This window comes from Pinus tabuliformis, chromosome 2_2, assembly GCF_031772625.1.
Source record: "Pinus tabuliformis cultivar Carrire ecotype Pingquan chromosome 2_2, CPIR1, whole genome shotgun sequence".
In the NCBI taxonomy this organism is placed as follows: Eukaryota; Viridiplantae; Streptophyta; class Pinopsida; order Pinales; family Pinaceae; genus Pinus; species Pinus tabuliformis.
The window spans coordinates 921,370,020-921,395,106 of NC_142300.1; the positions used below are offsets into that span (position 1 = coordinate 921,370,020).

At 36.0% G+C, this 25,087-nt stretch overlaps 1 protein-coding gene and 1 long non-coding RNA gene across 2 annotated transcripts; both read left to right on the forward strand.

Annotated features, from left to right (window-relative positions):
- Window positions 1–1,714: 1,714 nt before the first annotated feature.
- On the forward strand, window positions 1,715–2,301 carry LOC149196069 (uncharacterized). Its single transcript, XR_016255206.1, has 3 exons — window positions 1,715–1,932; window positions 2,060–2,122; window positions 2,278–2,301. It is a non-coding gene; the product is annotated as an uncharacterized LOC149196069 (long non-coding RNA).
- Window positions 2,302–14,500: 12,199 nt separating this feature from the next.
- On the forward strand, window positions 14,501–18,028 carry LOC149196070 (uncharacterized). Its single transcript, XM_089408144.1, has 4 exons — window positions 14,501–15,221; window positions 15,462–15,889; window positions 17,000–17,347; window positions 17,534–18,028. The coding sequence occupies exons 1-4, from the start codon at window positions 14,501–14,503 to the stop codon at window positions 18,026–18,028; spliced, it is 1,992 nt and encodes a 663-aa protein (XP_089264270.1).
- The last annotated feature ends 7,059 nt before the right edge of the window (window positions 18,029–25,087 follow it).

Here is a 25,087-nt window from a genome sequence, read left to right on the forward strand (position 1 = left end):
ATTTGATAAATAGATGGTGGCTGAAATTAGGAAAAAAAAAAAAAAAGAGAGAAAAATAAGCATACCAAAAAATTAAACCAAAAATCCCTACAAACATTGCATTATTTTAATTAGTTATTTTTTTATACTTACATAGTTTTATTTTAGTTTGATAATTTTAATTAAAACTATATAAAAAATCTGACAAATATGAAAAATGTTATTTTTACATTTTTTACATTATAAACATATATTTTATTATTAATAATTATTTAATCATTTTCTAAATGTGATATAATTAAAAATAAGTTTAATTAACTATTTTATTAAATTAATTTATAATTAAAATTAATTTAAAAAAAAATAAAATAACTTATGAAAAAGTAAATAAAAAACTATAAATAAAAACTCTATCAACTTAATAAAAAGTTTAGAAACTCTATTAAATAAATTTGGCCAAATAAAAACAGTCAAATATGCACTCCCTACTAGACTATGCTTTCACGCCTGCAATAATTATAACTAATAAAATAATTAGTTAAATGATTGATATGACGTGCTATCAACATAGCTTTTACTATGCAACGTAAGTAATTTTATCTTGTTATTATCCCTTACCAGGGCAGGTATAACGCAATCGTTCATTCGTTGAATTTCACATAATTATTGTTTCACCACAAATCAAACCTGTTAATTTTATAAAAAAAAAAAACTTATTTTTTTAATTATATTCTATATTTTTTTGCGTGGTGATTGATTGAGAGGTTAGGTTTTATTTTGTAATTATTTTTCGGAGATCATTTGCTGTACAACCTACTTTATTGACCAGACATGTTTAGTGTAACTGGTAAAAGAACGCTGTGATGGTGCATTATTATCCTAACGTGTTTTAGAAATCGATAACTTGTCAAAAAGACATTTCAAATGACTTTCCAAAAAGGAACGACCATTAAGCCATTAGGTAAATTGGATTCTCATGAAGGCAGGTTAATATGCTGACATGTAGTGTTTGAGGGCGTCATTTTTTTTTTTACGATATTGCGTTGACAGTGATGCAATAAATGTTACAATTATTAGTAAATAGTTAATATTAGTATTTACTATTTACTATTGTGTTGATTTCTATAAATATTTTAATTGATGTGTAAAGTATTGGATTGCAAATGGCAGGCCTTGAAAAGAGGATTACATAATTGCCATGGAATTTATATGTTTGGGTTTTCTAGCATGAGGATCACTAGCTATGAGTTGGCATTTGGAAACACTTCATATTTACTGGATTTGGCACAATTAATATTTGTCAATGTTTCTGGCATGTCTCTCTACCCTCTTTACCCATCTTTTCCTTATTAGTTTTTGCCTCCAGCATCGTATCTATTTCATATTAATTTAGGCGTATCGATCCATTTAACCAATGTTTAAAAAAAATATTTCGTCATTTTCTTGTTTTATCCAAAGTTTTGTTTTGGAGATCTTTTTTGTTTTATCTAAAATTTTGTTTTGGAGGTCATATTGCCGGGATATCCACTGATTTCATATTAATATACCGTACTGATCCATTTAACCAATGTTTTCTCGATTTGGAAGAGGTCAACAGGTTCGATATTGCAAGAGGTCAACAGGTTTTATTTCTGGCAAACATTGCGACATGCCAACACATTTGCATGGACCACAAGTGTCACCTACAAATGTGGTAAGTGTCCTGAGGTTCTTTACACTATTGGACAACCTCAAATGCTTTTGGAGAAGAGGACGGGCTCCCGAGCTCTGAAGAAGAGGCGCAGCTGAACAGTAGTCTTGCCCTACTGTGACAGAAGCGTAAGAAGAATCTGCCTCTTCTTCACAGTGTTCACCATTATTGGCTATTGTCGGTTGTCGAGCTGCTACTTCGGCTTTGCACTTTTCCAAGGGATTTTCAACAGGGATTTTCAACACCAGGACACAATCCCTCAAGTGAGAGGACACAATCCCTCAAGTGAGCGGCGGCACATTTTATGGCTATTGTGTTATTATTGCTCTGATTTGCTTCCCATTTTCTGTGTTTGGGATTCTAATCCACCTTGCATTTGGTTGTTGACAGGTTACAGTCTGTCGACCTTCCTCCTTCGCACGCAGGCTCAAACCATTAGGGTTTTGCTTCAGGGTAAGATCTCCAGCGTATTTGTTTTCATTGTTTTGGCCTTATGAGCGTCTTATGTTGTCAACTCTTGCTAATTCCATGGGAATTTTGGTTGCCTTGGCATGCCTTGATACTTGGCTTGCTGCTCATTTGGTTTCAATCTCCGTTGGCGCTCCCAGGCGATGTCACATGGGCATTTTGGGTTCTGGGTAGTCTATGTACTTGTTCAAACTCGTATAAGAGTTATTATTTATGTTGTTTCAATAGCCTAGCTTGTGCTACAGTTTAAAGGCCTTGACAGACTGTATTTTGTTGTATCCAACTTTATTGTCCCAATGAAGCTCATAAATCCACTTATAAAAGGAAGTGCATGTGTAGATTATTGTTACTCGTTCTTTTTCCAAAATGTCAAAATAAAATAATTGTATTCAAATATACTCATTACCTCTCGAGAGGGTCAAAATAAAAATAGCTCTACAAATTTTGAAATTATTTTCCTAAATTAATATTTGATGGCCTCTACATAACTTTTTTTTCTACCTGGTTATTTTCGAAACCTATGTATTAACACACTTTGTCCATTGTGCCCTACACTATCTCCAATCTACCTTGCATATGATTGTTTTTTATATATTTTCCTAATTTTCCTCCTAAAATAGGAAGGGTTTCTTTTCAATAACTAATGTATTCATTGTTTGCAGCGGTTCCCTGTCCAAAAATAACTTTTTGGTTTTTTCATTAATAAAAAATTGGATTCTGTTTTTTACATCCTGCTAGTAAAAACTCTCTAAATTTTTTTAAAAGAAAAATATTAAATGAATCTTTTATTTCTTAAAAATAGAAATATATAAATGGAAGCCATATCAATTTTCTCCCGAAATACATACCTGTTTCTCCTGGTTCTATGTCCTTTATTTTTAAATCCTATTAACAAATTCCTTTCAACCTTTTTCCTGGTAAACTCCCGCCGCCCATTGGTAAATTTCTATTTACAATGCAACGACGCAGGCATTACTGCAACTATAAAAATAAATAAATAAAAATTTCTTAGCAGTTCATATTGCAAAACAAAAGTATAGAATTGCAAACCAAAAGCATACTAAGTCTGGCTCACCCCTTTTTTGTCCACTCAACAGCGAAAACAAATGCGTAGCGCTAACGACCCATAGAAATTAAGCTTTTTGGACATTTCTCCAAAACAATCAAATGCACCCGTTTTTCGGCGTTCCGTGTAGCAGAGTGCGCCATTCAAGTTTTTTATGATAACACAACTTCACAAAGCTCCACACATTGATGCCAAGCCGGCTGATCCAAAGATCATTTCCTTACATCCTATCTAATGGAGGGTGTGAGGGTGTGCATAGTGGCGATGTATAAATACGAACAAGTGTTTACAATGTTAAAAGGTGCCAAGGATATAGACACTCTGAGAACCACGTCAACGCGTCCAATTATGCAAGCCTCATATAATGTAATTAATTTCCTATAAATAAATTTGTGGGCCCATCTCTTGGCCACTCATCCAGACCGTTGATATCATGTCCTTCTTTGTGTAGTCGTGTATTCATGCTTGTCGCTTCCGTGATAGACCCAAGAACATAGCTTAGCTAATAGATTAGAAGGGTTCTAGCTAATGTTATCGCAACCCAGCTATGATTCATATTAGGAAAAATAATCTTATAAATGCCATTTTTTACAAGTTAAAAATAGAATTTTCAAATGGAACACTAATTTGGTATGTATCGTCTAACAGAATGTGAATACATCGGTGAGCTTTGGACTCTCTTTCAAAAACTCTCAAGATTCCTAGATCGTTAGTTAATGCTTATTCATATCATAGGGATATTCTTTATACGATTAGTTTTTCTAATTTATCAGAAGCATTATACTATTGTTGGAAACGGTATCTATGATTTTAAAGAGCAACTTTGTTTAGAAGATTTTTTTAAGGATATAGAATTTATTATTGGGAGACATTTATCACAAGCATTAAATTATTTATTTTTAGAAACTGTATGTATGATGTTAAAGAGCAGTTTTGTTTAAAATATTCTCTAAATATATAGAATTTACTATTAGGCATTTACTTTTCAAGCCAGAATTTATAAGAGAAATTTACCTTGCCATTTATCATTATTTAAATGTTTTTGTGAACACCAATATTTTTGGGAAGTTCACAACATTAACAATCTTTGCGATAGTCAAGATTAGATAGAGGAGTAGGGTAGGTTGGAATTTTTTAATAGTGTTGTAAAGTAGATTAAATTGTTTAAATAATAAATTTAATGTATCTCAAATTTCTGCATGCACCCTCAAAAATGTTTGTACAAAATATATCTGTCTCCAATCTCGCCATACACCCTCAAGATTAAGATTGAATTCAAGAACGTTTATAAAATATATCTATCTCAAATCTAGCCATGTACCCTCAGTAGAGGTAGACATTATATTGCTCCCGGTTTAACGCGGATCTTCATCTACATGCACCTATTTAGTTCAAAGTGGAAGGCTCTAGCAAAGGGTGGCGTATGAAGCTATATCTCGTCATTTATTCTTATGAATTTGCATGCATTTGTTAGGCGATGATGTTATATCTCGTCGTTATATCTCGTCCTTCCTTACAGGCGATGCATTTGTTACATGTGACAACATTTCTTTGCACACATTTCTTACAGGCCACACAGTTGTTACAAGCAAGGTGAGTAGTTTCTATGTTTCATTATAGCATTGATGTGGATTGGGAGTTCTAGTTCCTAGGGATTACTAAGTGAGTTATAGGAGTACTAATGTTGCTAGGTGGTGGTGGTTTGTTCAATCAGTGAGTGGCCCTTATTGTTTACTTAAAGCTATTGGTAGTTCAAGTTTTGCATACTGTTTGTTTCTATACACACAAGTGACTACACACTTTACACACTTCAAGCAATTCCAGTGACTACAATTTCATAAAAAATTAATTTACATTATGCTCAACTAAGCACAAAATTGATCCAAACCCTTAAATACTCCTTTTATAATTGTTTAGTATTTATTGACAATACAACAAGCACAAAATTGATCCAAACCCCTAAATACTCATTTTATAATTGTTTAGTATTTATTGACAATATGGCAAGGACTACCGCTACACAGTTACCCTTGTTTAAATTAGTTATCACGAACGTCTTATCCACATAGCCAGTCTACCGCTACACAGTTGCCCTTGTTTAAATTAGTTACCACGAACGTCTTCTCCACACAGCCAGTGAGTGGAATATATATTTCATTTCATGGAACATGTTGCTTAAAGAACATAACTAAACAAAAAATAATGTGGTCCACCGCCCACGAGACACTTGGTTATTGTTATGGATCGATTTTTTTTGGAAACCTCATGGTAACCTCTGCACTAATTTTTTTAAGTAACCTTTTAACACATTTCCATGATAATGTGGAAATTTGATCGCATCACTGTGAAATTTTATTTGAGATATGTAATTGAAACTTTGAACAAAATGTTTATATTCAAAATGTGATTCATTTATTTGTAAATAATCTTATTAAAAAATAATCGTGGTTATATTATTTGATAAGTTATTACCAATTAAAATTTAAAAGGTTTAATAAATTTTAACTGATTGTATGCTATTAAGAATAAATTATTATAAACTAAAATTGAAAAGGTTTAACATTATAATTTAAAAAAATTTAAATGATTTTATATTATTAATCAAGCCCAAACTCCCCATATAAAGTCAGTGATTTCTACATTTCCAAGCACCCAAAAGCATTAGTGTGTTATAATAGTAGGGAGTAACAAAATTTGGGAATAGGTGGGTTTAAATTTTTTGTATATCTATTGTTTCTGGTTGATTTGTGTTCTTCTATTAAAATTATTTGTATTTATATATTTATTGAAATTATTTATATAAAGAGATTTATTAGTTAAGACTTATTACGTGAAAATGTTATTGTTAATAAAACTATTTCAACTATATTAATTCTCTATACATGACAAGTTATTTTATTTACCATTTTAGATCACATGAATTAAAGTGTAATTTTCATATTTGTTTTAAGAATAATTAATATTATTTAATACTCATTTTCCATAAGGCTTATTGTTTATCATGGTCTTTGGGTAACATTTGTGCTTTCCAAAATTGTTTTTGTGAAGTCATTCTCTACATTAAGGGACATCATACAGGAAAGTATCCCAACACGGCTCTCTATAGAGTTCAAGGAAGGTATTAACATGGCTCTCTATAGAGTTCAAGGAAGGTATTAACATGTCAGTAGATGAAGAATTTACTTTTGATTGAATCTTTTGGTGGAATATGCCGAGATGTAATTATTAAAGAATTTTAGTCATATAGCAAGGCATGGACCCACACTAAATTTCACTAGGGAAAAAAACATATTTTTAAAATAATATTTGTTTTAATAATAAAATATTTATTATGTCTTAATTACAACTCTTATTAAATATCATTTTCTATTAATTTAATAAAAAAATTATTTAGTATAAGAAAAATTTAGATTAACTCCATTTTTAAATTGGATTTCTTTATAATTTATTTTATTTTTTATTATTGTTGTTAATTTAATTCAATATACGATATGTATGTAAATAAATATTTTTATTATTATTATTTAATTATATATAATATTATATTTTCTATTCTAATGTCATTGGCTTAAATCCTTGATATTTACATGTAATATGATGACTCTATGTACTTGTATAGTCTACCACTTTGTATATTTGGTCAAAAGAATATTAACTATGAAACAACGAACTTGAAAAATATGATTAACTGAAGGTTAATACAATCAAACTCAAAGTTTTACATACATAAAATTTAAAACTAAAGCTTGTATTTTGTTTATTACTATGATTACATCTCTCTCAATCACACTAAATGAAAGTGTTGTTTTTTACCCTAATTTTATTTTATTTAAACTAAGCAGATCATCTACAATGTAGCTCTTGTTCAAATGTGGTAGGTGGTTCATACCTTTCAAAGTTCAATAACTAGCAATTGCCCCATATGTTGCAAAGGAAATGCCGTAAGGCAATAGCATATAGCACTAATTAATATTTTTTTGACAACCCTGGAAAGCCAGAAAAATATCAACAAAAGGCAAGGACCATACTACAATGAAATCTTATCGTAATACTTATTCCTTGAGCTTTACAAATCATGAGGCCTATGTTGAAGTTAAAGATGCATGAAGATTCTTTTATCTTGGGAATATGTTGTTCTATGTTATATTTTCTTTAGGCACTCTTGTTGCCAACATGAAGAATCTTAAGATTGTACTATAGTGAACCTAACTTTTGTACAAATCCTACTTCCATATTGATGAGGGTTTCATATGGATGTTATTAACAATTTTACGCTGATTTTATTTCATACTCACTATTTTCTTTGTGGGTTCTTGACCTATTAAAGATTGTTTAATCTACTAAGTTTTTTACATTGTATTTTTGAGCGTCTTAGAAGGAAGTGATTTATATTTCAGTGGTTGATTTGAAGTTGGTCGCTTTTGTTCTTTGTGCATATAATAAAAAATATATGGAGAGGCTTCTTTTATCACTTCAAGGGTAGTAAAAAGAAGGTTATTGAGAAAAAAGCTTTTGTTTTGTGTTATATGGAGAGGTGAATTTTATCACTTTAAGGGTAGTAAAAACAAGGTTATTGAGAAATGATAAAAGAGTTTTTTTTCTTTGTGTAGATAGTAAAAAATATATGGACAAGTGTCACTTCAATGTTAGTGAAAAGAAGGTTATTGAGAAAAGAGATTTTGTTCTTTGTGAAGATAGTAAAAAATATATGGAGAGTGACTTTTATCACTTCAAGGGTAGTAAAAAGAAGGTTATTGAGAAAAGAACTCTAGTACTGAGAGAGATTTGGTAGCAGTGGAATTGGTGAACATGTCTTGCTCTGTGGTGTTGGCTATTGGGCATAGCTTTCTTGATCTTGTATAGAAGAAAGTAAATTTGCATTTAGCTTATACTGCATTAACCATGATATTGCCAACATTTGTAGAGAAAATTATAACATAGTATCACACTTTTCTTATCAGATCTAAATGCTTCTATATGCAATAGTTGTGGTTTTCATCAGTAAAAACAAATCCAAAACTGAGAGAGATATGGTAGCAACTGTGGAAATGGAAAACATGTCTTGCTCTATGGTGTTGGATATTGGGCATATCTTTCTTGATCTTGTACAAAAGACTGTAAATTTGCATTTAGCTTATACTACATTAACAATGAAATTGCGAACATTCAGGGCACACTTGCCATCACATTTGTAGAGAAAATTAGAATAGAGTATCACACTTTTCTTATCATATCTAAATGCTCCTATATGCAATTACTACCTTGTGTCTCATAGTTTAAATTTGTGAAAGGAGGAGGAGTGTCAAGGTGCAATATAGAATAAGAAAAGTGGAAGTCGGGATTGAGATTTAGAATTGAGATTCATGTTGGAACACCCTTATTTATGAATGACACATGCTTTGATAATAAGTTGCTTTAATCTCTAAGGTGATTTAGAATAGCAAAAGTGAAGCGAGCTATAAGCCCCCTATTTGAGATAATAATATTAATTGGAGAGACATGACATAGAAAAGTACTATGTTGGTGTAGTTTCTAAATAGTTAAAATTATCTTTATGACTCACCTTATACTCCCTATACTATGTTCATTAGGCTTAGGGCTATGTTAGTTGTATTACTGTAGTTGAAGCTCATGAGCATAGCTTAAGCACAAACCTATTGTTAACATTGCTTAATAAATGCTTGTTAAATAGAACATAGTTGAGTCTTATCATAATATCTATAACAACTGCACATACATTATCAGATTATATCTGGGTTTGCAATATTTATTGTGTGATGGACATAAATTTCCCCATAGATATAAAGTACATTGCAAGTGATGACATAGACTCTTCATCAAACGAAAACATGAATTGGGGCAAGATTAGCCAAAGCACAGTTGTTGAATGATTTGGTTGTGTTAGTTGTGGTAAAATGGGGATCCAAAATGAATGAGGCTACTTACAATATGAAGTGACAAATACCATGCAAATTTCTCTTATTTTTGACATGAAGATTTATTTTTTGCCCTTGTTTGGCTCCTAAAACATATTTGTTGAGCTGCAAGCATTATCAACAGTTGTCCTTCAATCAATAGCATGGGAAAAAAATCCAATTTAACAGTTGTTTCTGAATTTGATTGACCTATAGTTGTTCCTAAATTTGAAAGACCTACAGGGACAAGGGAAGGGTAGTTGTACAATTTTGGAATTTCTAACACACTAGTAGATTGAAAACAAATGCTACTTCCATATTGATGAGGGTTTTATATGGATTTCGTTAACCATTTTATGTTGATTTGATTTAATACTCACTAAGTATGTTATTTTCTTTGTGGGTTTTTGACCTATTAAAGATTGTTTAATATAAAAAGTTTTCATTGTATTTTTGAGTGTCTTGAAATGAACATATTTATATTTTAGTAGCTGATATGAGGTTGGTCACTTTTGTTATTTGTGTAAATAGTAAAATATGTATCGAGGGGTGGCTTTCATCAGTTCAAGAGTAATAAAAATAAGGCTATTGAGAAAATAACTTTAGCACTGAGAGAGATTTGGTAGCAGTTGTCGAATATGCGAACATGTCTTTCTGTCTTGAAACAATAGCTATCCATTGGTCTAATTTCTTATCCACAATTCACCTCTCATATAACTATCTTAGTTAGGGCTTTACTCTCTCCAAAACAGGCACTTTATAAATAATAATGTATTCCCCATCACCAACTCTACCCTATTGCTTCTCAGCATAACACATTTCCATCCTTTCCTTCTTGACTTCACCTTCACGGTTCCCAGATCTCTTTCTCCTATCTCATGAAACCCTATTTCTCCTATCTAGTGAAACCCTATCAACTTTGCTAAATGTCTTGAAACAATAGCTATTCATTGCTCTAATTTCTTATCTACAATTCACCTCTCATATAACTATCTTAGTTAGGGCTTTACTCGCTCCATTTTAGGCACTTTATAAATAAGAATGTATTTCTCCATCACCAACTCTACCCTCAGGCTCTTTATAAATAAGAATGTATTTCCCCATCACCAACTCTACCCTATTGCTTCTTAGCATAACACATTTCCATCCTTTCCTCCTTGACTTCACCTTCATGGTTCGTAGATCTCTTTCTCCTATCTAGTGAAACCCTATTGACTTTGCTAAATACAAGATTCTACCCACAAAGCAACTACCTCTCCCAAGTGACCAATACCCCCATGCCCTCCCTACATAGGTGTATCACATTTACACATTCATAGAAGGGCTAGAGGTCACTTTACCTCCAATATTTTCATTGATAACGTTCACTTTTGTTGCCGATGCAAGAGTACCATCAGTTTTGCTACATCACATCAAGGGTTATATTGTTCCCTCCATGGATGAAATCAGAGCTTAGATGGTAAAGGATTATTCTTTTTAAGCTGGGTATCGGTTTATTGCAACTATGCATATATAACAACCTTCCTTTGCATTCACGATGTTATTGGACAAGCAAGGAAGCTAAGTCCTCATAATTAATATGTATGGGCAAGTACATGAGGTTAATACACATTTCAAAGTGTTGCGACCCCTTTTACCCGATGAAGCCAAGGTAAGCGATTTAGATACAGATTTTTAATAAGTTCTTGTTTTTTATTTTTATTTTTTTATAATGGATTAGTTGGCACAAATGTGGTCATGCTATTCTTTATCTCTATATTTTATATCCAGATTATTTGGAATTTTACTATAAATTTTTGTTTTTTTAAATGATTAAATGGTTAACATAATGAGATATTCTCTAGCCTGGCAAGATTACTTCAACATTCACCATTAAAACTCCTGGACATTAATTTAAAGTTGGAATATTGTGGATAATATTTAAATGCCTACTGCATGCTTTGCTTCTAAACCCTTCTGAACATTGTGTTTTGACTCGTTTTTTTTTCTCATGCCTGTGAAGATTGGTAGAGGAAAGGTCTGGCAGCGCCACTAAATACAACTCCACGAGACGAAATATCCAGCAAGTAGTGCAATTGAATACACTATGGTAGAAGTGAAGATTGATTAAGGTAATTGGAATGAAGAGAATTCCCCGTCATATTGTGGAAGCCTCATCTCATTGTCAGTTCAAGATATGGGGAGGAGAAAAACAGTTGAAAGGCGTAGTTTCAAAGATATTCTCTGCAGATGAAGTGAATTCCTACATAATCGCTCATCTCTATCCCGAATATTTGAGAAAAGGAAATTAACATGTCCTTGAATTTACAGTAATGATATTCAAGATTTCGTCTCAGCAAGGTACCGATGTTCTTATTATTTTTGAAGTAAGCTTGTTTCTTTCATAACATAGGTGAAATCCAGCGAACTCGCACACTAGTGAGCATTGAGACGTACAGGTTTGGGCTTGCTGAAGTATTGAATAATTCAGTATGGCATGTGAACAACTTGTTAGACAACTTGGTTAAGATATAACGTTCCATATGATGAATTGCTTTGATTAAAAATGCTGTTATATCGGACGATTTTCTTGATCAAATAAAGATGATGTTCACTTTTACCTCTGGGGGAAGAGAAATTACTCATTTTTCTTTTAAAACGAACAATGAAAACAAAAAAAACACAATATAACCATCGTTATGCACATTTTCTTAAACAAGGGTGTAAAAAAAATTCCCAGGTGTACAAAGGTCCAGATAGGAACATAAACCCTTCACCTTGATCAGATTGATTTTTTACACACTGTTCATATTGTAGTAAAATCTTTAATTCTAAAAACACGCCCATCCGTGAAAGATAATTTCTACTCTGTTATATGGAGTTCAAAACATTAAATCCAGTTGAAATACAGAATAAAATACATATTCATTCAAATTAGTTAAAAGACACAAACAAACTTCTTAATGGATTCCAATGAAGAAATACAGAAGAAAGGATCCCGACTACCAATGAAAACAAAAAAAACACAATATAACCATCGTTATGCACATTTTCTTAAAAAAGGGTGTAAAAAAAATTCCCAGGTGTACAAAGGTCCAGTGATGCAGGAGCATCCAGCTCCGAGGAGACAGAAGGTGGTTGACTGTCTCATGGAGAGGACAAGAACAAGCAAGGAACACATGCATAGCTGGACAGGTTATCAAACTTGTCATTTGTTTTACTTTTCTTTATTATTTGTTTTATTTCCCAGAAGGTCGTTAGAGACCATAGAAATTGCAAAACTGTGAATTGTTTTAGTTTAGGAATTAATTAACAGTAAATTAGCATTTTAGTGAAAGAAACTGGTTGACAGTTGTAATAATTCTGGTTAGACAGTTCAACTAGAAGTGGAAGCAGTTATGCTTCCCGGATGTTAAAAACAGAGGGAAAAAGATAGTGAAAAAAAAACCCCTCGCGAGAAAGAAACACAGATACATTCCGCTGAAATAAAATTGTTTTTTTTAAGAACCACTGCTAAATTAATTCATCCGGTTGATATTTTCTATGATTAACATCCATTGAAATAAGAGTACCGTAAGCATACAATTACAGTGAGCATATAATTGAAGATAGTAAGCTGTAACGAATAGAGCACGCACTGCTACAGGAGGCTATTTCCACACAGAAAGGAGGACCGACAACTGACATCGACAAAAGTGACCAGGTAACGAATATACAAGTTTTTATACCCTTTTTTACAAAACATATAATTGCTGGAAACGAAAGTACAGTGATTTCATTTAACTGAATTATTACAAATAAAGCGCATAACAGAGGTTTTCTGAGCATAAAACGCTCACCAAAACGAGTTTCATTTACAAACAAAACCACTCCAAGCAAATAGATGCCACAAACAGGCTAACAGAACCGTAAACGACAGAGGACAATACAGTTCATTTGCAAACCCAAGTAACAGTGAATATTTACAGACAAGCATTAAATGACAGAGCAGAATATTGTTCGTCCATAACCCAGGTGACTGCAACTATTTACAGACGAGAACTTCAATTTATTTACAAACTAACAAGCGAAACAACGCCGAAAGGACCCTACCCGATATATAAGGCTTGAGGGTTTCGGGTTATCTCCAGCAAACGTAGGGAGTATAAACCCTCGGCGGCCAGACACCTGAAACAACCTGCAAGAACGAATGTGGACGCGGATTAGCACAAACCGAAGCGAGAAAAACAAATAAGAAGAAAGCCAGCAAATGAACGAGCCATAACCTATGGCTCTCACCTGAAGTTGTAAAGGCAGCGTTGCAAAACCAACCGATACCCATAACCTGAAGAACAAGGGACGAATTTGTCAGAGCCTGAAACAGAAGTGAAGACAGAGTCTGGCATCGAACCAGAGCTTACCTCCGAGACAAGGTTGAAACGAAGTGGTTTACTGAAGCGTGGAGCCGAAGGGAGCCTGTCACAGAACCAGTCACAAGTTAAGAGTTTGTGGAATGAACCCATTTGACAGAAAACAATTAAAGAAACAGTAAATAAAACGCATGACGGTGTAAGGAACCAACGACATGTCGCCCTCACAGGAATCCCAACGCGCAGAATAGCGAGAGGCCGGAGGCACCAGAGTAACTCGACGCCAGAACGAAGAAGCTGTAAGCACAAAAACCCTCTGCAGAGCAGAGCCGGGGTTTAACACAGTAAACAATGAAATGACCAACAAAACCGAGGATTGGTTTGACAAAAGGCGGGAGTGACTTGATGGAAAGAAACCACAGGTGGAGTTTCACAACCAGTACCGCCGGTTAAAACCCTCTGAAAAATCTAGAGGCCTGTACATTCGCATTTACACCAACGTCAATCGCATTAACTATTGCACAGTGAAACAGCTACGCCACGTTGGAGGGCTGGGCCATCAAAAGTGGTATCAGAGCAGGTTGACGAATAGGAGAAAATGGAGGGTGGTAGAGTTGGAAGAGGAAGAGGAAGAGCGATCCGGAGGATAGCAGAAGAGGGACTCCGCGAGGAGATTCGCGTTTTGCGAGAAAGATTAGCAGCGGTAGAAGCTGGGGGAAGGAGGAACCCAGCAGATGATAGTGATGAGGATGTGGTAGAACCAAAAGATGAGGTTGAAGGGGTGACACCGGAACTCCGGTTATTAAAGTGAGTTTTGCTGTCCAGTCATAAGCCAAAGCATGAGCTACCCACTTATGACGGAAGTCTGTCTGCAGATGTGTTATTGGATTGGTTGAGTGAAGTGAATAAATATTTTGAGTTTGAGGAAACGAGTGAGGATAAGCAGGTGAAGTTCGCCGCCACAAAGCTGAAAGGACATGCGTCCTTGTGGTGGGACAACGTTCAGGCAGAAAGGAAGAGGCAACACAAACAGCCTATAAAGAAGTGGGCCAGGATGGAGGCAAAACTGAAGGAGAAGTTTCTGCCAAAAGACTATCAGATCATGTTGTATAGACAGGTGCAGAATTTAAAACAAAGAGGGATGACTGTTAAGGAATTTACAGAAGAATTTTATAAGTTGAACCTGCGAGCAGGGTACGTGGAAGATACCCCAGAAAAGACAGCCCGGTTTGTAAATGGGTTGAGGGGGGAAATCCTGGATGAAATCGGTATCCTCTCGCCCAGAACTTTGGACGAAGCTTATCAGTTTGCACTAAAAGCAGAGGAGAAAATTAACAGAAAACAGAATGCCAGGAGAGGAGGCGGAACTGGCAAAGGGAAAGGTGAGGTTTTTGGCAGAGGTAGAAGTGCAGGTTCCAGTGAAGAAGGCAACAGTTCTAAGTTTGCTGGCACAGCAGAGAGGGACAATAGCACTAGAGGAGGACGACCAGCTCAGCAAGGGCGAGGAAGTAGTCGGGGTAGGGGAACTGTCCAGTGCTATCGTTGCCACAAGTTAGGACACAAGTCGTATGACTGTTCTGAAGGTGAACCGGTAGGTGGAAGAGGAGCTTATGTTGCTCAGCCAGAGGATGCTGAGGCAACACCTCAGGAGGTGGAGAACACACCAGAGACGGGTGAAGCTTTGGTGTTGAATAAAGTGCTGTTAAAACCAGCAAAGGAAAATGCAGAACCTGACCAGCGAAAAGCTCTGTTCCGAACTGTTTGCAAGTCACAGGGTAAGTGCTGCAAGCTGATCATCGATAGTGGAAGTACCGACAATTTGGTGGCAGTAGAGATGGTGGAGAAACTAGGATTGAGAAAGTTGAAACACCCCACTCCATATAAAGTGTCATGGCTGCAGAAAGGACACCAACTGTTAGTTGATGAACAGTGTGAGGTGGAGTTTCAGATAGGCAGGTATAAGGACAAAATTATCTGCGATGTTATGCCGATGGATGTCTGTCATATATTGCTAGGACGACCCTGGCAGTTTGATAGAAGTGCAGTCCATGACGGGAAAACAAATTGTTACAAATTTGTCAAAGACGGGATCAAGCACACGCTTGTACCCATCAAAGAGGAAAGTGCAGCTGAAACCAGTGGGGTAAAAGCATTGTTGATGGCAGGAAAAGAATTTATAAAACAGATTGAGGATAGTGATGTAAATTTCGCTGTCATAAGAAGACCAAAAGCAGTGATATTGCATACACAGATTTCATATTTGCCCGAGGAAATCCAAAAGATGCTGCAGGAGTTTGGAGACATTGTGGTGGATGACCTTCCGGATGAACTTCCACCCAGGAGAGGTATTAGTCACTGCATTGACTTTATACCAGGGGCAAGCCTGCCAAATAAAGCAGCTTATCGTATGAGCCCTAAGGACCATGAAGAAATCAGGAAACAGGTCCAGGAGTTGTTAGACAAAGGATTGATTAGAGAGAGCATGAGCCCCTGTGCAGTACCAACCGTTTTGGCTCCAAAGAAAGGAGGAGAGTGGCGAATGTGCACGGACTCTAGAGCCATTAACAAAATTACGATTAGGTACAGGTTTCCCTTACCGAGAATGGACGATATGATGGACTGTTTGAGTGGGGCGGCTTATTTCTCGAAAATTGACTTGAAAAGTGGATATCACCAGATCCGAATTCGGGAAGGAGATGAGTGGAAGACAGCTTTCAAGACGAATGAAGGCTTATATGAATGGCTGGTGATGCCATTTGGGTTGAGCAATGCCCCCAGTACGTTCATGCGCTTGATGAATGAGGTACTGAAGGAATTCATTGGGAAATTCGTAATAGTTTACTTGGATGACATTTTGATTTTTAGTAAAACTAAGGAAGAACATTTCAGGCATGTTCGCAGTGTGTTGAGGAAGCTGCAGCAAAACAAATTGCTGATCAATCTGAAAAAGTGTACTTTTTTTCAGCGGGAGTTAGTGTATCTGGGTTTTGTAATTGCAGAAAATGAATTAAAGATGGACCCAGAAAAGGTGGCAGCTATAGTTAGCTGGCCTTCTCCGGGAAGTTTATTTGAAGTCCGCAGTTTCCACGGACTAGCAAGTTTTTACAGGAAATTCATCAGGAATTTCAGTGAGATCTGCGCACCTATGCTGGATACGATTAAGAAAACAAATCAGCCTTTTCACTGGACTGAAGCAACGGAAAGAGGTTTTCAGATTTTGAAAAGGAATATTACCGAAAGGCCAATATTGAAGCTGCCTGACTTCAACAAACCCTTTCAGGTTCGTTGTGATGCCAGTAGTACGACCATTGGGGCAGTACTAAGTCAGGAGGATAGACCAGTTGCATATTTCAGTGAAAAGCTAAACGAGAGTAGACAGAAATACTCAACCTATGACAAAGAGTTCTATGCAATTATACAAGCGTTAAAGCATTGGAGACATTATCTGTTAGGTAATGAGTTTGTTTTATTTACGGATAACTCTGCATTACAGTACATTATGCAGCAACATAAATTGAACCATAAGCATGCAGCATGGGTTGAGTACTTACAGAATTTCACGTTTGTACTAAAACATATTAGTGGGCAAGCAAACAAGGTGGCAGATGCGCTAAGTAGAAGGACTCTACTCTTACAGGAAGGTACGATGCAGGTTTTAGGCTTTGAGCACCTGAAAGAGCTGTATCAAACAGATGCCGATTTTAAGGAGGCCTATGAGGCTTGTCAAAACCCTCTATTGAGAAACAGCAGTCTATGGTTGGACTATAATTTACAGGAGGGATTGCTGTTTAAGGGAGGACAACTGTGTATTCCCAACTGCTCTATGCGAGAAAACATTATTCAGGAAAAACATAGTGGAGGTTTGGCTGGACACTTCGGTATAGACAAGACAGTAGCACAGGTATGACATTTCTATTTTTGGCCAAAATTACAGCGGGATGTGCAAAGGTACGTGAGTAGGTGCAAGGTTTGCCAACTGGCAAAGGGCCACAGTCAGAATACAGGTCTGTACTTACCATTACCCGTTCCGAGCTGACCATGGGACTCCGTCAGTTTAGATTTTGTTCTGGGCTTGCCTAAGACACAGCGGGGTTTCGATTCAGTAATGGTTGTGGTAGATCGATTTTCAAAGATGGCACACTTTGTACCTTGCAAGAAGACCAGTGATGCTACTTATATAGCACATTTGTTTTTCACTGAGATTGTTCGACTACATGGGCTTCCAAGGTCCATCATTTCCGACAGGGACGTAAAGTTCACCGGTCATTTTTGGCGAACTCTGTGGAAAAAGTTGAACACCCAATTACAGTTTAGCTCCGCTTATCACCCGCAGACAGATGGCCAAACTGAAGTGGTAAACAGGAGCTTAGGAAATTTGCTTCGGAGCTTAATAGGCGAGAATGCACGGACGTGGGACCGTGTACTAGCTCAGGCGGAATTCGCATATAACGATTCACCTAATCGCAGCACCGGTTATAGTCCTTTATGTACGGCATGCATCCACGCGGAGTGCATGAATTACGAGATTTGGGGAAGCTCGAAAAACGAAGTGCTGATGGGGAAGATTTCGCCCAAGCAATGAGTAACTTACATGAGCAGGTAAAGCTGAAATTACAGGACAACAGTCAAAAGTACAAACAGCGGGCTGATTCAAAGCGTCGGGAAGTTCAGTTTAACGTTGGGGATGACGTCCTTGCGTATTTACGGAAGGAGCGATTTCCGAAACGGGAGTACAACAAATTGAAGTATAAAAAGATCGGTCCCTGCAAAATCATTCGCAAATTTTCTGCAAATGCCTATGAGCTGCAGTTGCCACCAGGGATCGGTATTTCTCCCATTTTTAACGTGGCAGATCTGTTTCCTTATGTCGCTGATCCGAGAGACGATACAGCAGCAAAGCCACCGCGGGACACCAGTTGTGAGGAAAGTTCATGGATGAGGCAGATGCCAGTGGCACAACCCCTGGAGATCGAGAAGATCCTTGACACACAGGTAGCTAGGCGCACACGCAGGAAGGAATATCTGCGGTATTTGGTCAAGTGGAAGAACCGTCCGGTAGAGGACAGTTCGTGGCTTAACGCAACGCAGATACAGAAAGCAGGCTATTCTGTCGACGATCTCATGGAACGGAGCCATGACTTTTTGCCACCCCGGAAGCCTGATGCAGGAGCATCCAGCTCCGAGGAGACAGAAGGTGGTTGACTGTCTCATGGAGAGGACAAGAACAAGCAAAGAACACATGCATAGCTGGACAGGTTATCAAACTTGTCATTTGTTTTACTTTTCTTTATTATTTGTTTTATTTCCCAGAAGGTCGTTAGAGACCATAGAAATTGCAAAACTGTGAATTGTTTTAGTTTAGGAATTAATTAACAGTAAATTAGCATTTTAGTGAAAGAAACTGGTTGACAGTTGTAATAATTCTGGTTAGACAGTTCAACTAGAAGTGGAAGCAGTTATGCTTCCTGGATGTTAAAAACAGAGGGAAAAAGATAGTGAAAACAAAACCCCTCGCGAGAAAGAAACACAGATACATTCCTCTGAAATAAAATTGTTTTTTTTAAGAACCACTACTAAATTAATTCATCCGGTTGATATTTTCTATGATTAATATCCATTGAAATAAGAGTACCGTAAGCATACAATTACAGTGAGCATATAATTGAAGATAGTAAGCTGTAACGAATAGAGCACGCACTGCTACAGGAGGCTATTTCCACACAGAAAGGAGGACCGACAACTGACATCGACAAAAGTGACCAGGTAACAAATATACAAGTTTTCATACCCTTTTTTACAAAACATATAATTGCTGGAAACGAAAGTACAGTGATTTCATTTAACTGAATTATTACAAATAAAGCGCATAACAGAGGTTTTCTGAGCATAAAACGCTCACCAAAACGAGTTTCATTTACAAACGAAACCGCTCCAAGCAAATAGATGCCACAAACAGGCTAACAGAACCGTAAACGACAGAGGACAATACAGTTCATTTGCAAACCCAAGTAACAGTGAATATTTACAGACAAGCATTAAATGATAGAGCAGAATATTGTTCGTCCATAACCCAGGTGACTACAACTATTTACAGATGAGAACTTCAATTTCTTTACAAACTAACAAGCGAAACAACGTCGGAAGGACCCTACCCGATATATAAGGCTTGAGGGTTTCGGGTTATCTCCAGCAAACGTAGGGAGTATAAACCCTCGGCATCCAGACACCTGAAACAACCTGCAAGAACGAATGTGGACGCGGATTAGCACAAACCGAAGCGAGAAAAACAAATAAGAAGAAAGCCAGCAAAAGAACGAGCCATAACCTATGGCTCTCACCTGAAGTTGTAAAGGCAGTGTTGCAAAACCAACCGATACCCATAACCTGAAGAACAAGGGACGAATTTGTCAGAGCCTGAAACAGAAGTGAAGACAGAGTATGGCATCGAACCAGAGCTTACCTCCGAGACAAGGTTGAAACGAAGTGGTTTACTGAAGCGTGGAGCCGAAGGGAGCCTGTCACAGAACTAGTCACAAGTTAAGAGTTTGTGGAATGAACCCATTTGACAGAAAACAATTAAAGAAACAGTAAATAAAACGCATGACAGTGTAAGGAACCAACGACATGTCGCCCTCACAGGAATCCCAATGCGTAGAATAGCGAGAGGCCGGAGGCACCAGAGTAACTCGACGCCAGAACGAAGAAGCTGTAAGCGCAAAAACCCTCCGCAGAGCAGAGCCGGGGTTTAACACAGTAAACAATGAAATGACCAACAAAACCGAGGATTGGTTTGACAAAAGGCGGGAGTGACTTGACGGACAGAACCCACAGGTGGAGTTTCACAACCGGTACCGCTGGTTAAAACCCTCCGAAAAATCTAGAGGCCTGTACATTCGCATTTACACCAACGTCAATCGCATTAACTATTGCACAGTGAAACAGCTACGCCACGTTGGAGGGCTGGGCCATCATCTAGATAGGAACATAAACCCTTCACCTTGATCAGATTGATTTTTTACACACTGTTCATATTGTAGTAAAATCTTTAATTCTAAAAACACTTGGCCATCCGTGAAAGATAATTTCTACTCTGTTATATGGAGTTCAAAACATTAAATCTAGTTGAAATACAGAATAAAATACATATTCATTCAAATTAGTTAAAAGACACAAACAAACTTCTTAATGGATTCCAATGAAGAAATACAGAAGAAAGGATCCCCACTACCTCGTCTCTAAAACCAGGTGGTAATTTCATTACATTTTTCTCAAGTAAATCCCTAGCTCTTGCTATATGGAGGCTTCTTTTTCCAAGTAAATCCTTGGCTCTTGCTGGGCACTGACTTCTTTCTCCAGGTAAATCCCTCGCTATTGTTGGACGGAGGCATAGGTCAATCCATTGGTTGCAACAAATATCCTCTCGATTTGGCTTAAAGGCATCAACATAGCTTCCACTAGAGGATATCGAGCAGGCGTTGTAGCAGGTACTGAGTTTCCACTGGACTAGTACTCCGACAAAGAGAATGGAGTACACGCATGTGAGGCAGGTGGTTATAACTAAAAATTCAATGGTTGAACATACGGTTAAGAGGTATAAACCAAGGATTCAGTTGAAAATTCAATCCGTAGGGATCCAATGGTGTAAAATGTTTTAATCATCTAACAATCGATCATAAGGTGCAGATTACGCCCACGTAACAGTCAGGGGAATTCTTTCCACAGGGAAAAGCCTTACGGCTTAATTAAACTAAGCAACAGGAATGTTAGCTATGCGGCTTTGTTGTTCCTGCGGTATCAAAATATATAGACAAACGAATTTTGTGTAGAGTACGACATATAATTGATGTGAAATTTTCCTTAGTAACAATTATGGTTATGGCACGGAAAAGAATTTTCTTGATGCACAACTAAGGTTTAGGGTTTCTTATCCCAATACAATCAAAAGATTGGCGATGACTCTCAAAAATGAAATCCATTTCGTGCATGTCAATTTGAATTTTTTAGTGTCACCTCCTCTTTGAAATATATATATATATATATAACACTTTCTTGATGCACAACTAAGGTTTAAGGTTTCTTATCCCAATACAATCAAAAGATTGGCGATGACTCTCAAAGATGAAATCCATTTCGTGCATGTCAATTTGAACTTTTTTAGTGTCACCTCCTCTTTGAAATATATATATATATATATATATAAAACACTAGTTTTTGAGGTTGCATGTTGCGGGAAGCGATGGAGCTATCACTGTCGGTTGTGTGTTAGCATTAGGTTGACGTTACAGGCGCACAGAATGACAAAATCGTAGGGAAACACGTGATCCAAGATAAAACATGGTTAACAGATGGCTATTGGCAGCATTGCAACAGTCATTTTCAAAAAACATTCAAGACATTGTTCAAGATTATGTCAGGGACACTGAATCTAAACAACGTCATGAAAGCATAAATCTCACAATAAAACGTTTTTGGGTATAATTATTTAGGCTCTATTATTATACCATTCTAAATATAGTAACATATTATATTATTTAGGGTCATATTATTATACTAATAGCTTCAAGTAAGTATAGGTAGATGGAAGCGTAATAGTAATGAGGTTAATTCAACTCTTTTTTTATATTGATAATTGAGTTTTAGATTTATATCACATTTGTATAACTTATTACTTGGGAGAATTAATTTGTTTCTCATCCAATTGTGTTTATATATTTTTAAAATACAAGTATGTATGTGCTTATAACTTGTTTTTATGAATTTTTATATCCTTACAATTACTTTAAGCGATCACAAGAATTTTTTTTAAGAAAAATTATTTACCATCCATTCATTTAGAGGAAAAATTAAATAAAAAAGTGTTAAAAAAAAATTTATACATATATATATATATAATTATTATTATTATTTATTTATTTATTTTATTTTATTTTATTTTATTTTTTATTTTATTTTTTTGTAATGCTTAGCAAGTCCATCTATTTTCTATTATATATATAAGGCAAATTTACACCACATAGTTTTATCCGGTGGCCTCAACTCACCTCAAGCGGAAATCGAGTCTGTTGGCCATCGGTCGACATTATACGCCATCCAAAAACATAACTTCTTCAGTATTTCTAGCAAGGCTAGGTAAGTTTCGGTCGCATGACCACAAACTGTATAACTATGACAACTGACATAAACATTTGGAAATTTAAATGCTATCTACATAAACAAAAACTGAGTATAAGAAGACTAATCTTTCTTGACATTCTGCTTCTTAGAGTCTGAGACTACTGGGGTAGGATCATCAGCAGTTGCTTCTGGCATTCCAAAGAGCTCCACAATGGAAGGGATGTGACGGTAAATCCGATCCATCCTAATGTCCTGTTTGTGCAGCTGAAACGGGATCTTCTCCATGTCCTTTTTGTAATTGGGAAGGCCTTGCATAGTAACTGCCATCCCCACAGAGATTTGCTCCAGTGCTTTGCCTAGCAGACTTTTCATCAGGAAATACAGGTACAGGGTGTGCTTGAATTGTGTAATTTTCCCTTTGGTGGTTCCTGGGTCAGGCACCATTGATCTCTAGACTTCTATTTCATCGTCCAGTTCCATTTCATTCTTTACCTGGTCTTCCCAAACGTCGATTAGCTTTCAGATGCCCTCATTGGTTTCCTCCTTGTATGTCGCGGCTGCCTCAGCTATGAAATGCTTGGCGGGCTTATGACCCCTGCGGCCTTCTTCCCTACTTGATCGCTTGGTTACCCGGGGTTCCAAGCCCTTGTTGTCGTGGCCTCGACCACATCTTGTTGGAGCCATACCCTGTCGAATTGTAACCTGTATACATTCCCACATTGTTAGTTGCACTAAATCAATCATTTCAACACAGCATAACTGCATTAACCATTCTTTACTATCATTCTTGGTCTGCGACAGGCAAAGGCATCCATGTGCCCACAGGTGGCCATTGGAAGTGGGATGGGAGTAGGGTTCCCCTGGTTTATTTCCATGCCTCTCGCCCTTGCCACTGTTCAGAAATTGGTCACCCCCATGCAGCCATAACCTGCCTCTTAGCCCCGTCTAGAGCCAGGTGTTTCTAATACTATCATGCCTACAAACCCTTGCCTCTGCCGACGATGTACTGGCCACTTTTTGTTCGCCTCTCTGCCTCTCAGGCCAGCGAGGGTCCCTGCGTACTCCCGTATGATTATGCATTGCCATTTGCTCGGGTTTGCTCAACCCATTCCCTGCCATGCTTGCGTCCCATCCCCTTGGCTGCAAAACTCTCCTTGCGACTCTCAGCGATGCACATTCGCTTTAGCGAGGCTTGCCCATTAACCCCTATGCCCTTAGGCTAGTCGTTCGGGTCAGGTTGAGTTTCTACTTTGCACGAAAGCAAAATTAAGGTAGCGCACGGGGGCTAAAGGTACCACCTGGAATCACTTGGTATGATTGGATCAAGATGGTTATGGTAGCCGACGCTTGTTTATCTATCTATGCTGAAGCCACATTTATAGTTCTTTGGTTAAACTTCTCAACAGGATCCCCAAAACTCCAAAATTTAACAAATTTTGAGAATCCCTATTCTTAGTGTGATAGTACTAATCAGAGTCAGCATTGTTAAAACAATAACATATATGTTTATATTTTAATTTAGTTATTTGATTTTAATTTTAATTTATCTATTTTAATTTTTGTTATTCTAATTTCTATATTTTAATATAACTAATCATTATTTATAAGTGATAAGGAATAGTTTTAATGTGATTAAATATTATAAATTTTAAATGATTCAAATTATCTATAGTTTTTATGTTTAATATAAGAAATATTTTTATTGTAATTTTGGTTTTGGGAAATTGGAATTATTTGTTTTAAGTAAATTTTAATGAGAATTTTATCAAGAACAATTAATAAACTTTTAAAATTTAGTTAGTTTGTTTGTTTGTTTTTTTAAGTAGTTTTATTAAATGCAAGGAGAGAATAACAAAAATGTTGAGATAATTTTCATTATTTCATTAATGGATTTTTTTTTTGAAAATTTATAGTATATTAAAGCACTAACTGAAATTAAATGATGGTGAAGACATAAAACCAAATTAGTTATCACCATTCAACATTAATGGCCTAGTGTGATTGTTCTAAAAGTGCCTCTCCATCCATGTATAATCTTCCATTCACATGTATAGATAAAGCTTGTGATGAAAACCTTGAGTTCTATGAGCCATTTATCAATTGCAATATTTTATTTTATTTTATTTTACTTAACTATATTTTAATCTAACAACAAACATTCATCTTTTCCCATGAGAGTGTTTCTAGAAAGAGACTATACCTTTTGTCGATCTTTTTTCTTATAAAAATCTATACAAATAATAGAGTAATATGAACAAATATGATATAAAATTTATAAAAAAAACTCATCCACAAAATCTATACAAATAATAGATTAAAATGAGCAAATATGATATTAAAGTTTATAAAAAAAATTGTCCACAAATAAAGCTCTTATTATCTCTAGATAAGTGAGAAATAATGCAATCATAAACTATTTTACTATTTTAATTGTAATTTTTATTAATATAAAATTTTATATCTTTATGTTTTACTTTAATTTAACTATATTCCAATATAAAAACTAATTCATAGTTTTAAAACTCAA

Excerpts from the sequence above, each read along its gene's own strand:
- LOC149196070 (XM_089408144.1), top strand. The coding sequence starts at position 14,501 with ATGGAGGCAAAACTGAAGGAGAAGTTTCTGCCAAAAGACTATCAGATC. Across the intron at positions 15,222-15,461 it reads AACTGTTTGCAAGTCACAGG|GACGACCCTGGCAGTTTGAT; the intron begins GTAAGTGCTGCA and ends ATATATTGCTAG. Across the intron at positions 17,348-17,533 it reads TAGACAAGACAGTAGCACAG|CGGGGTTTCGATTCAGTAAT; the intron begins GTATGACATTTC and ends CCTAAGACACAG.